General features: G+C 30.6%; 1 protein-coding gene across 1 annotated transcript; it reads left to right on the top strand.

Annotated features, from left to right (window-relative positions):
* Positions 1 to 7,539: 7,539 nt before the first annotated feature.
* Positions 7,540 to 11,689, top strand: LOC102586438 (protein Iojap-related, mitochondrial). The gene is made up of 4 exons (XM_006341686.2): positions 7,540 to 7,899; positions 10,138 to 10,225; positions 11,070 to 11,179; positions 11,293 to 11,689. The coding sequence occupies exons 1-4, from the start codon at positions 7,588 to 7,590 to the stop codon at positions 11,362 to 11,364; spliced, it is 582 nt and encodes a 193-aa protein (XP_006341748.1). The 5' UTR covers positions 7,540 to 7,587; the 3' UTR covers positions 11,365 to 11,689.
* Positions 11,690 to 14,601: the final 2,912 nt, after the last annotated feature.

Below are 14,601 nucleotides of genomic sequence, written 5' to 3'. Positions count from 1 at the left end.
CAAGTACAATTCCCTAGGTTCTAGATCACTATTCCTTACATCCTACTAGTAAAACTTAATGCTTTTCTTTCCTTTTTTTTAGTTTTACGTTCGATGTTCAAAAGCGTTTCTTATTGAGAATTTTTTCACATTTAGGGTTTGAAGACGAAATCTCTGATTGAGGAAGGAGCAGTCTCATTCATTATGGTAAAACTTGTGTTTTTCATTTGCAAGTCTTAGAAGATGTTTGGATTGACTTAAAAGTTGATCAAATCTACTTTTAAGTCAGTTTTTTACTTCTGAAAGTATTTGGAAGATATAAAAAATAACTTAAAATAAGTAAAAAATGACTTAAAACAAGTTAGGAAGTGTTTGACAAGGTAAAAAACTTAAAATAAGTCAGAAACCAAAAGTAGATATTCCCCTACTTTTTATTTTTTTATTTAAAAGTCATTTTAATTTGACTTTTTATTTTTTACTTAAAAAGTACTTTTTTAAGCCAGTCTAAACGGGCTCTTAATTTAATACTCTATCTAATTCATACATATAAAGTGAATTATTACTGGGGTAGAGCACACCTCTTAATTAAAATATTTAAGGATAAAAATTAAATGTTACTTTTCAGTATTATCCTTTTGGTTATTTCTAACTATTCTCCTAAAAATGTAAAGAATTAATGCTTTTCTTTCCTTTATTTAAAAAATTTTACATTCGATGTCCAGAAGCGTTTTTTACTGTGAATTTTTTCATGTTTAGGGTTTAAAGTTGAAATTTCTAATTGAGGAAGGAAACTTATGTTTTTCATTCAATAAGTCTAATTAATTTAATTCACTACTCATATTAAGTGAATTATTATTGTAGTACAACACAACTCTTAATTAAAATATATAAGGACAAAAAATAAATGTTACTTTTCATATTATCCTTTTAATTATTTCTAAACTATTCTCTTATAAAATGTAAAGAATAAAAAGATAGGGCCGAAGAAGTATTGGGGAAAAGTGATGAGGCGATATAGGACTTACAGATGACCTAGGACATAACATTAAATAGAAAGGTATAGATAATACATATTAGCGTAGAAGATAGTGTAGTTGGCTTAACTTGCTTAGAGTAGTTGGTGTTTGACATTGTACCAGTTATAGTATTGTGGCTCTTATTTTTGGTATTTATCATTATTTAGTATTATTTTCAATAATTATCATAATATGTTGTTTATTGTTCTTTATTATTATTACTATTACACTGTTTTGTTGTTATTTTCCCTCTCTTTTGGTAGACTTTACTATCTCCTTGTTACCTGTTATATTTTCTTTCATTATCTTTTTCTTCTTTGACATGTCTTGTCAATATATAATATAAACTTATAATTATGACCAATGCCTGCATTTGATTTTGGTTACTAAAATATCGCTATCATTTTTCTTGTTATAAGCAAAAAAGGAACTTAAAAGAAAGATGGCAGTCTTTATAAAATTATGCTACTAGTGGAGTAATATTTAGGGAATAAATGAAAATGTTATTTCCAACTCCAATAATTATTTGTCTAGCTAACTTGCTTCTTTTTTTCTTTTTTTTTCTACCTAGAAGAGTTGGTGAAATTATGTATGAGTACATGATAAAAAATATTTGTGGAATTTTTTGTATTGTCTTGCTTCAGAAATAGAATAATTTTGGTTAAAAAAATATTTCTAACAATATAACATTACATGCAACAAGAATTAAATGAAATACCTTATTGACTATGGGATGAGTCTTTAGCCAAATTAAATTTGTCCCTTATCTATGGGAGATGTCCCTTTAAGTATAATTATGAGTACTTTTAGTTCCTTAAATTTGTTAAAGTGGAATGGATTTGGTCTAAATGAATTTCAAAAATATTATATTACTAAAAATACGATAAGACTCGAACAATTTGACCTCAATTTTCCAATTATTTTTTGATAAAATCGATCGTCTTTTTTGCACCAAAAATTCAAGAAGGAAAAATTTGACTGAGCTTCATTGTTTGAACATTCTACAAGATATTTTTAATAAAATCAATTGAGATTGTTCAATTTTATATCTAAAATTTTGAGAAATCGACCAAACTCAATTGATTTTTGGTTAAACATTCAGCTTAACTTTTCAAATAAACTAATCGAATAAACAACTAATCTCAATCATTTTTTATATATATTTTTTTCTGATTTTTGACTCAAATTATCTATAAAAATTGAGATCAAATCGTCCGAGTCAATCGATTTGAAAGTTTGATTTATTTTTTCGATCGTGTTTAGTATATTTTTTTTGGTGGTAATCATTAATTTTAAGTTCATTCTATTAGTTGAACCAAAAATGCTTCATTTTTTAAGGGATTAAAGATGTTTGAAGTTATATTTAAGAGACAAAAATAAATATTACTTTCATAAATAAAAAATAATTTTAAATTATAAACTCGAGTTTTTAAAGTAGAGATGAATCTATTTTGTCAACTAACTTGATTGTTATATGCTAAATGATGAGGTATTGTCTCATCTGCATAGATGAGGTATTGTCTCATCTGCATAATTGAATAACTAAACTTAGTTATATAGATACAATTTGTAATTAGATTATCACTCCTATATATATTTTAGAAAAATAAAGAGTATCAATTGTACAATATGATTATATCACAAATCCTAAACATGGTTATTAATCCTAACCAGTGGCGGAGCCACCTTATAGTTAGGGATACCCCTTTAGCGGAATATTTTATTTTATTTATGTATGGTTAAAATAATTTGTTAGGTATATATTAGATATGGAACCCCCTTCGGCTATTTCATATGTCTATTCTTTTAGATTTTGAACCTCTTTATTGAAAATTCTGGCTCCGCCGCTGCTCCTAACCATGTTTTATTATTTTTAATTTAATTTCTCAATATATTTCTTTTACTTCTCCTAATTATTCATAGCAATGAAGAAGTTGTCCAACGTAAAGTTGCTTAATATATTGAATGATGAAGGGCTAATGTATATATTTATTGAAAGTTATCATTATATCTCTAACTTTATACGGTTATTTTGGAATAATAATAATAATATGATAACCAATAGGGGTGTGCAAAAATCGAACCGAAAAAAGTCTTATTGGTTTATTGCTATTGGGTTATTGGGTTAACGGTTTCCGAATGGTTTTATAAAAAAAAATTATCGGGTTATCGGTTCGATATTGATTTTCAATATTGGGTTATTGGGTAAACCAATAACCCATTAAGAGTTAAGACTATAGTAATTTAATACTTTTACATATACAACATACATATTAATAAATTTTAATCTCAATATCTTAATAGTTATGTCTTAGTCATTTAGCCATTGATTCATACTTCGCTGTAACTTTGAGTTCACAATTTTACATTATACAAATCGTCAAAACCTAAAGTAAGAATCATATTCCTCTTTATTTCTCTTTGTGTTACACATGTATAGTTCTTTTCATGTTTGTTATTATTATTTCTATTTTATGAGCTTTTGTAAAGTTATATTATTGTCTTGTCGTGTCAAATTTATTAGAGAAGTCATATATTTGTTTTATAAGCATATTCTTATTGGTTAAATCGAAAACCGATAAAAAATTATCTTATTGATTCGTTATTGGTTTAGCGTATTTAAAAATCGAAAACCGATAATTCATAAAATCGAACCGAACCGACCGATGAACACCCCTAATAACCAATTTAGGAAGGAAATAGTACTTGACAAATAACAAGAAAGGACAAATTCTTGTCTACCTTACCAAAAATAAGATAATCTGTTTATACTTTATGATAAACATAATGTCAACACATATAAAGATAGTAAATTTTTTAGCGTACGCATAATATGTGTTAATCTAGGGGTGTTAAAAGAATATGAAAAATTGATCGAATTTAACTGTACCAAATTGATTTATATCATTTTAAAATAAAATTATGGACTTTTATTTAAGTGTTTAATTGTCCTAAACAATTGGGAAGGTCTTTTTAATTTATAAAAAAAATTTAAAAAATTTCGAACCAAACTGAATAACCTTACATATATGCAAATATATTTTATACATTAACAATATGTTAAATTTAATATATAAATATATTTTGTAGTATTTTTCAAATATAAATGTAAACTAGGTCATAGGCCTTTGGTGATTGGATGGCTTTGGACATTTGCTTTTTAGTTATTCTTAAATTATTTAGGTTTAAAATTAAAAGATACTATAGTAGAGTACGGAAAAATCTATGCAAACACTCTTCTAAGTTTAAGATCAAACAATACAACAATAATGTTTTACATTCTTGACTTCTTGGTGAAGAAGTGCTTCTTCAAGAACACACTTGCTTTGAGGTGATACCTTAAAGTAAAAAGAAATAAAAAATTAACCGAACCATACTAATATTGAAGAGAAATCGATATGATTGAGATGATTTTTTTTAAAAAAATTGCCCATACATTATAAAATATCCGAAAAATTAGGATGGTATAATTTTTTTAAAATAACCGGCTGAATGTACTAGCCAAGTCTGAGATTACCTCTAGAACAAGTTTGTGCAGTATTCACCCTTTGTTTTTAATATCACCAAAAATAAATAAATTATCAATTAATGTAATCACTCATTATAAGACAAATTTATTGGAAGAACGTATGAGATAATATTCATAATTCATATAGTACTGATTTTGTTTTCATTTAAGTTGAAATAAATTCCATTTAATGTTCTTCATGTTTAAGGAATAAATCAGCTATTATAAACTACCATGTCAATATGGTTTTCTGTGAATACTAAGTATGATTATCATATGGCTAATTTGGAGTAGATGGAAAGAGACATTGAATTGTTTAGTTATAATCCTTTTATTGTTTACTCCTTGTGGAATAGCTATTGTAACAACTAATAAGATGATCAACATATTAAAAATCAATGTCATTGTAATTGGTAGGTAAGGTGAGGAGTGCTTGTTTATCATATCATAAATCATACTAGTACTAGATAATAGATTAATAAGTTTAGTAATCTTTCTCCATCCAATGCCCATGTTAATTAATTAGCCAAATAGAAGTGTGATTGTAATTAAAATATGACATGACAAAATATATACCAACATGGGTTGTGGTGTAGTGTGGGACTGCTTCATCCTTAATCAGAGATTTCAGGTTCAAGCCTTGGTATAGAAGAAATCATGTTGGGAGCGTCACCCCTGAATGAACCCTGCAGTGCGTGATCTGAATTTAGTCGGGGCTCCAATGAGGGCTCCACCCCCGAATGGACGTTGCAATGCGCGATTCGAATTTAGTCGGGGCTCCAATGTGGGCTCCGGACATCGGATGGGAAACAAAAAAAAACATGACAAAATATATACCAACATGGGTTGTGGTGTAGTGTGGGACTGCTTCATCCTTAATCAGAGATTTCAGGTTCAAGCCTTGGTATAGAAGAAATCATGTTGGGAGCGTCACCCCTGAATGAACCCTGCAGTGCGTGATCTGAATTTAGTCGGGGCTCCAATGTGGGCTCCGGACATCGGATGGGAAACAAAAAAAAACATGACAAAATATATGAAATGTGACATATTTCTTAGGTATAATACAAATGAAATATTTAAATTTGGCCTCAATTGACAAGTAAATAATTCAATTTTGAGAGTGCGCATTTCGACATATCAATTCATTTTTTTTGTGTGTGTAGATTGAACACTCCAATTTACTTAAATGATCGTCTAGACACCTCCAAAATTTATGTGTTATGACTCACGCCAGTGTCAGGTGTCCACGACGACGAGTTGGAGTGTTTAATTGTCAATTGAGATCAAGTTAATGTGTCTATATATTCACTCTCAAAATTAGAGTTAATATCTCAAAAGGTCACTCAACTTTGTGAATTTATCTAACAAAGTCATTAAACTTTGTTTTGTATCAATAAAATCACTGAACTAAAGTTATCATTAAAAAAGTAAAATTGACATGATAAAATAAATTATTATATCATGATAGAATAAAATAATAAAGATAAATAACAATATTTTCTTTCATAATTTTTTATTTTTTCTTCGTTATCATCGTCGATTCTGAAATCGGGATTAAGAGAGAACCCCAAACCAATTGGCAATTACCCATTATAAGATGAAAACAACTATTTTAATTATTTTTTCTTGTATTCACATTCCCATTAGTATACGCACAAAAGTTTGAGACGTTTGATGGACTAAATGAGAGAAAATTTTAAAATAACAGTGATACAGTATTTTTTGTTCGAGTATTTCTTATTCCTACAGAGAAATATTAGTAGGCAGTTGGAGAGAAATATTTAAAAAAAAAAAAGTATTTAAAGTTAAATTGAAAACAAGTATATGAAAGTTAAATTTGTATTTTAATATTTCAAAATTGTCATTCGTCTTTATTATTTTATTTTCTAATAAAATAGTAATTTTGAGCTATTTATTTATAATTTTAAGCATGAACATGACATAAAAATAATTTATTTTGTTATGTCAATTTACTTTAGTGATAAATTTAGGTGAGTGATTTTATTTATACAAAACAAAGTTTAATGATGACTTATTAGATAAATTTTCAAAGTTGAGTAACCTTTTGAGATATTAACTCCTCAAAATTAATATTTACTTGTTAACTTAGGTCAAGTTTAAAATATTTGTTAATGTATTATGCGTATTTTTTAAATCTTTTGGAACTCTACCAAAAAATTTAAGCAATTACTATTTAGATGCGCATTAAGTAAACCCACTGCTTTACAATAACTTGTAAATTATACTTCCCTGAGATATGGGGATCGGCTTCAATACGAAGCAAATAAAGCCAATGCTTTAAGCCCCCAATGTTGAGGGCCCCATTTATATAACAATTACTATAATTTTTAGTCCATTAAATTTACTATAAATATTAAATTATATTCCAAAGAAGCAACAAAACATATTGAAATCTAGTAACAGATTTCTTGAATCAAGTTTCATCATTTCAATTTTCTAGTTTTATTTTTTATCTTGTATTTGTTATTTTTACTTTATCGGCATTTTAAAAAATTACTATTTATTAAAACTTAAATAGGTCAATTAAGAAAAATGAATCCGACTAATTAATTATTATTATTATTATTTTAAAAAGATAAAAGTTGAAAATTTAATACTACAATTTATGCCTATTTTTTAACGGACCATATTTTTTGGTTAAAACAGGTCCTTTTTCCTTCTTCATTGTTGACATACCCATCATGTTAGGTGTCTTTTCAAAATACCACATTTGTGGTTTTAAATATGCTTTAATTTTACAAGACTACATTAATTCCTTTTATTACGGGTACAATGATATGATATTTAATTAAAATTTTATGTGAACTAATAAATAAAATTCACATATACAATAACACCTTCGTTTGGACGGTTGTTGCATATTATATTGTTAATTTAAATACAATACTTATTTTAATTATTATTTGAATTATATTATATCGTATTATTTAAATTTATGGTTAGATAACAATAAAAATATTCATTTTATGTAATGAGGATTTGGGCATTTTGTAGTCATTTCTATATAAGATCTTTGTTTTGTTTAAAGGGTTTTGGAGGTTTAGCGTTGCGGCAGGAATTCCCATGTGGTCGGTTCTAAAATCTCGAAGCTTCTCTTCTTCTCCTGCAACTCAACAATGGAAGCTAGGGTTATCAATGCTCAATCGCTCTCTATCTTTTTCTTCCTCCGCCACCAATGACGGCGCCGATGAAGGAATCCGCAGCGGAGAGTTACTCAAACTGGAGGAAGTGGAGACAATCCTCAGAGATGTCAAAGCTGATAACGTCAAAGTTTTTCCCATTCCTAAACACTGTGATTTTGCAGATTTCATGGTCGTTGCTACTGGTCGATCCGCTTGGCACGTCCGTAATATTTCTCAAGCCCTAATTTACAAGGCAGGTTCGGTTATTCTCGTTGCTACTTGAAATGTGTCGATCAGTTTCACTTTTGTTTCTCATTTCTTCAAATACTTACATTTTTAGGACAAATATGTATGCTTATGTTACCGAAAGTTTGATAGGCACCTGGATTAGTCACTAGGTTCCTGTTATCCAGTATCTGGAAATCACTTAGGTTTGTTTTCAGCCTTTGCTGAGATTTGGACCTTGCTCTACCAATGATTCATTCCAGCTTCATAGAGTACCTTTGGGTACAAGGAGTCTGTATATCATATGGAAGAACCTACATCAGTAGCAACTGAGGGATCATATATTATAGTATACTGTGTTGCAATTGAATGAAAGGAAACACTTGCAGCTTACAGAAGTAGCATACCCAGGCACTTGAGGGAGGGGGGAATGGAACCGTTGTTATTTACACAAAATGTCCCAGATGTAGTTCCAAGCAATAGACAATTCTCAGTTCCTAATGTTCTATAGGTATTTTTGAGGAGATATGTGGAATCTTTGTTACAATACCTTGTTTTATCTAACTTTTAAAAAGTTACTGTCATCTGCCAGAAGGAAATGAAGAACTGAAAATATCCATTGAACTATCTGAAAATAGACTTCTCGATTAATCTTAAAATTAAAGCCATAATGAGGTGTGCTCACCTGAATAGATTTTCATTTTAAAGCTTATGAAAGGCTGGGGTAGGAGTTATGTTCTCTGAAAAGGAAAAAAACCAACAAAGCTGAGGGCCATGGCATAACCTTATTTTGTGATTCTGCTGCTTTGCATGTCTCATTTTAAGTGCCAGCAATGCAAGGCTGAAGGCTAGAACATGCCTGCGCGTCAGGGAGAAGGGAAAAGAAAGGACGTCAGTCAGCACATTATTTTCTTTACTTAAATCTTAAAGGACATAAAGCTTCACATGGTTTTCCATTTTTAGCAATTTACTGCATATTTTTAGTGAGGGGTTTATCTATAAACGAGGAAATATCGAAGTCTACTTCTCTTATAAAATGTTTAAGTCTATTCCAGATTGTAGGATTAAGAAAATGTCATTCAACAGCCCAGCAAAAAAAGAGAGATTGTTTTTTTTCGGTAAAGTAAGAGATTACATTGCATGGGCATCAGGAAGATGCCAAAACAAAAAAAGGTGTAACCAGTTAGCTCCAGTACCGAAGGGCAAAAAAAACATTTCAGCACTAGTACAAGCAGTCTACGCTTGAACTATGGAGCTAACAAAGTCCAGAAAAAGTAATTAGAAACATGTCAATTCTATTAACAGGTGTAAGAAAATTCCAACTGAACAAATTAACTAAACATTTAGTCTTGAGAGAGTGAGTAGGAGTTGAAATTCCATCAAAGCATCTGATTCCTTTCATTCCAGATAACCAAAAAAATAACTGCTGGAATCACCCTCGAGACTTTCTTGATGGCTTTGTCAACTCTCCAAAAGAGGGATGTTATCCTGATAACTTCCAGATGGAGAGCCTATAATTCCCCTTGTTGTAACAGGGAATTATCTCACTGTAGTGTATAGGTGTCCAAGACAGATGAGGGAGGATTAACAGTCATCTTCAGTTTCAAAAATAATTGTAACAGTCATCTTAAGTATGAGCTGGCAATCAACCAAGAAAGAGGAAGGATCTTTGTGAAAGTACATGATCGAGAAGCATATGATAACTTCAACTTGTCAACTATGGGCTGTTGCAGTAATATACATTTGAAGTATCTACCTGTGGTTGACACCTTGAAACTTGTTGCACATGTTATTTGGCCAAGCATTCATACAGATTTGACTTGTTATCTCATTTAAAGAGAAATGAATCTAGAAATTAGTTTTGTGCATCTTTTTGGTTCACAGCTTAGAAGAACTTTTGGAGTTGAAGAATAGTTAGTACGAGATAAACTGTGAAAAGAATATCATTGCATAATCAGTGTTTAACTACTGGAAACAAATATCTTAACGATTGCCCCCAAGGCCTAGCTCAAGTGGCAAAAGGTGGAGGATTTGTGGCTTAGGTCGCAGGTTCAAGCCCCACACCATGCAAAGCGAAGCCCGGTATTTAAGTGGAGAAGGGTAGAGGGGCGGGCCCATTATCCACCGAGTTTAGAAGGCTGTGATTGGTCCAAAGGGCGGGTCACAGACGGATTTCTCGGTTATAAAAAAAAAAAAAACAAATATCTTAACAATTTTGCTTGAATAATTTGCTTATTTGCACTTCACCTTTTCGTTCGATGAGCAGGTTAAGCAGAAGCAAAAAGGATCAAAGAGAATGTTGTTACCTAGCGTGGAAGGGCAAGAAGCGGGCAACTGGATTGTAATCGACTCTGGTAACAAGCGCTTTATTTCAACACTCTTATCTATGCAGTTTTAAGATTTTTGTGGATGTGGTTTCACAAAATGTGAAAAGCATTGTGCATTATGTTGTTATTTATTTCCAACAAGTCATTCAGGTGAAATCTGAATGTTGTTAACTTGTTTTGGGGAAGATCTATATGTAGAAATTTCGGAGTGTATTTTTAAAATACATGTCTGAGACATAAATCTGTTACTTGTCTCATACAAGCTACTGATGCACTGTTAAGGGTTATCTCCAAGTTGCTTCAATCGGTGTGGTGTATCAAGGATGATGTGCTTCTACGAGTTCTTGGTCTGATCATATGAGTTTTAAACTTCTATCAAATTCAAATTTTCATGCGTTATGACACTAATTAGCTTCTAAATCCTTCTGTTATGACAATCATGATGTTTAATAAGTAAATAAGTCGACAGATTTCATTCTTTGTAGATCTAGTTTGTAAGAGTAATCCGTAATATTAATTTTGGTGCTAAATGGACGATCAACTGTGACCTACAATCAACTTCTACATCTCTGATGCTGTTATTCAGCAGTAAAGTGCTCTGTATTTATTTATGATGTCCATTATATGTTATATCAAGTGGAAATCGACTTTTGTGTGTGTGTAGTCTGCAGTACATGTAAAAGTTTGCAGCAATTTGTAGTTTTTGTTTATTGAGACAGCTATCTTTTGCATTGATCCATGTGATTGTGTGAGTGCAGGATGTAGTTTTACTAGCCATCAATTAAGTAAACTCGCTAGTTCTCAAATTCTGCTGAATTCCTTAGTATTCTATTTTCAGTTACTGATTTTTGTTAATGGCAATCCGCAATAGGCAAAGTAGTAATTCATGCCCTTGATGAGAAAGTGAGAGCATACTACAACTTAGAGAAGCTTTGGAGCACATATGCATCAAACCAGGACCATGGTGTTGGTCAGGGTCAGGTATATCATTTTTTAGTTCCTTGTCAATTGTTTATTACTTTCGGCTGAATAACCTGATTTGTCACATAACAAATGTTCAAATATCCTTATTGGAGAATTTTTTTTATGCTAAGGATTTGGACAAGGCCTTTGTGAAGGTTCGCCCTAAGAATAACTCTAAAAAGCGGCCCTCTACAACTGCCTGATGTATGAGCTTCAGCATGGAAAATCAGCTCTGTCATGTTGGCTGGTAATTCCAGCCTCTATATAGAAGTGGTTTCTTTCAGGAATAGCCGGTGGGGTTTTACTTTTGGAGATTGTTATTAGTTCAAAGCTTGCTTGTTCCATTTTCATTGGATGTGATTTTTATAATGGTTCCTTTGAGACCATTGAGGTGTACATTCTCATAATATGTCACAAGCAACAGTGAAACCTTTGGTGTCTAAGAGTTGTTCCGGTTATGTATGTATGTTAGTATTATGAGCCATGAGTTTTCTTGTGATGAATGATATCAGCTTGGTTCACTGGGAAGCAAGGTGTTCAATAACCTGTGTGTTTTTCTTCAGTTCTGTGTAACTTGTTGGGTACTTAAGGGGTCGTTTGGTAGAGTGTATTAGGAAAAATAGGTGTGTGTATTAGTAATACCTTGTTTGGTACACTTTTTATGTCATGTATACACTATATTGCGTATTAAGTTGTGTATTACTAATACCAAGAAATTCTAGGAATTAGTAATACATAGCATTTTAACACTTGCATTAGATTATATAATTACAAAACTACCCTCAAAGTCTTTTAAAAAAACATTTTCCTTAGTACTTGTTTTAGAAACCATTCATCTTCTCTGTACTTTGTCTATGGATATAAGGTAAACTGAATATAATTTATTTGAACAACTAGAACAATAGACTGTGCAGCAAACTAATTTTCCTATAACATACGTGAGCTAAGAGTAAAGCTACAGTACGGTGTTTCATTGAATTGTTAATTTTATTAATCAGCATTTACATAGTTTGAAAAGACCATTCTTTACGGACAATAGTTTATTTCATCTCAACTTTTGAGAGATTTTTTGTCTTGCTGTCTATCATATTTTATTCATTGTCATCTTTTTGTATGCATAGTTGAAATGCAATTTGTCATATCATTATGCAAAAACAACATGAACTTTTAACTAGCTACTCTTCTGCAAAGAAATGGAGTTGACACGGAAGAGGAAGGGTATTTTTTTGATGTTTTAGCAAAGAACCTTGTTGCAAAGGAAGTGTACAAAGAAATAAAGTGTGAAGGGTATTTTTGTAAACATACATTTTTTTAATAGAAATTATGCAAGATTTGTTATTTCTAATACATCAAACCAAACAATATATAAGAAATAATGCAGGCATAACTAATGCACCATATTTTGTATTATTCTTATACACTCTACCAAACGACCCTTTAATGTTAAAAATGGTATAACCTGTGATATGTGATATTGTAATTTTCTTTTGAAGTTGTCAGTGTTTTGTGTACTAGTTTTCGTCTGACCGAGAAACCCTCAACTGGCAAACAAGATTGCCAGATGCTAAAGAAAAATGCAAGCAAGATGCACATAAGACACAAGTTGTTCACTGCTGAAGAAAAGAAAAGAAAAGAAAAATGCTTATCCTTGTTAAGGAATCTATTGAGCAGTTAGCTCAATATCTGAAAAAAAAACAGTCAGTATATATGTGATAGATTATATGGATATAAAACATAAACTTAGAATGCAAGCAGAGAATATCAAGAACATACTTTCTCTACACTATTTTTTCATAATGTAGAATCAAGCGTTCATTCTTAAATTCGTGGTTAAACAGATTGCATCTTCCTAGTCAACAGTTGATGATCCTTCTTATTCGGAAACTTCATGGATTAGATAGTAGTAAATTTATCGTCAAGTATGTTGTTTGTTTTAAGATTGCTGGGTGCCACCAACTTATTTCTTTATTTTCAGACAATAGACACTTTTATTCAGTTTCATGGATCTCTCGGTCATTTTATTTAGATTTATATTAACTACATGTTTCAATTAGCTGAAACACTCATCAGACTTCATAAAATGTCATATTACTTCATTAGAATCATGCAATATCAAGGGTTCGATTGAGGACATTCGTGATTTTTAAGCGAATTCAGAATTCAAAAATAACGGGACACTACTAGATATGGATGTGCGTTAGTTGAAGTACCAACACTTCGTCAGAAAAATATTGTCAACCAAGTGTAAAATTGAAGTATTAGTAAATATAAATTAAACAAAAGTGTGACATAGTTTAATGTGTGGTAAAATGTTGTCAAACAAGTATAAAATAAAAGGTATCAATAAATATAAATTAAATATTTAACGAATGTGTAACATATATATACTTTTTATAACTTTTGACTATTTTCTTTATATAAAAATTTATGACTATTTTTGTTGTAAATTAATTACTTTATTGTGTATATATATTTGAAAGCTTCGGGGCACGGTGCCCTGAGGCGGGAGGGGGGGTAGGGGGTAGAGCCTCGGGGCACGGTGCCCTAGTCTGACTTTCGTGTATAGTCTATGAATTTTTGTGATCCGGAATTCCGACAAAAAAATGGCCGAAATTTTTCATGGACATCCATTATGACTCCAACTAATTCTATTTACCTTTTCTCCTCATTAAACACACTCTTGAAATTGATATAACTTCAAGGCAATTATAACCTGCCCAATTTTATTTTTTCTTGAAAAAACATGATATATCCGATAAAAAAACTTCAACGATAATGTCTTATTTACTGAACCCCAATTTTCGTAATATTCGTTCACTAGAAAAAGCCAAGTTTAACAACTTACAAAAAGATTAAGCTAACTCTTGTTTTTATTTGGTTTGTGTTGTAGTCTATTGTATGAAACTCTGAAGCTAATTATCTTAGTTGCACTTTCAAATCTAAATTTTTAAAAATATTTAAAAATACGGCCAAACACTAACTATGTATTGCAATCTAACATTTAGCACGTTGTTATTATGCTACAACTAACACATTCCATGCTTAATTGATAAGTTTGTAACCGATGGTTCTAGTGATACTATTCAGACTTTAGTAGTTCGTATTTTTCAAATATCAAATCAAATTATTTGTGTCGGGTTTTTAAATTTGTAAACCAAACCGAATCAATAAAACTCGGATTGTTCAACCTCGGATTTTTTGGATTTTCGGTTTTTTCCGATAAAGTATACAAACATATAATTTACTTATACTTCAAATATTTCTAATCCTATCAAAATACAACTATCTAAGGTGTTTCTTAAGAAAATAACACAAAATATGATATGATTAATGACACTAAAATATCCAACAAAAATAATAATAATGAAATCGCGTAAAACAAATATTGCAAATTAACAAGTCATAATGAAAATGATCATAATTTAAAAGTACTAAATCAT

This window comes from Solanum tuberosum, unplaced genomic scaffold (genome assembly GCF_000226075.1).
Source record: "Solanum tuberosum cultivar DM 1-3 516 R44 unplaced genomic scaffold, SolTub_3.0 scf00027, whole genome shotgun sequence".
Classification (NCBI taxonomy): domain Eukaryota; kingdom Viridiplantae; phylum Streptophyta; class Magnoliopsida; order Solanales; family Solanaceae; genus Solanum; species Solanum tuberosum.
Note: the sequence above shows the minus strand (reverse complement) of the source record. Positions and strands in the feature narration are given on the sequence as shown.

Excerpts from the sequence above, each read along its gene's own strand:
- LOC102586438 (XM_006341686.2), top strand. The coding sequence starts at position 7,588 with ATGTGGTCGGTTCTAAAATCTCGAAGCTTCTCTTCTTCTCCTGCAACT. Across the intron at positions 7,900-10,137 it reads CTCAAGCCCTAATTTACAAG|GTTAAGCAGAAGCAAAAAGG; the intron begins GCAGGTTCGGTT and ends TTCGATGAGCAG. Across the intron at positions 10,226-11,069 it reads CTGGATTGTAATCGACTCTG|GCAAAGTAGTAATTCATGCC; the intron begins GTAACAAGCGCT and ends AATCCGCAATAG.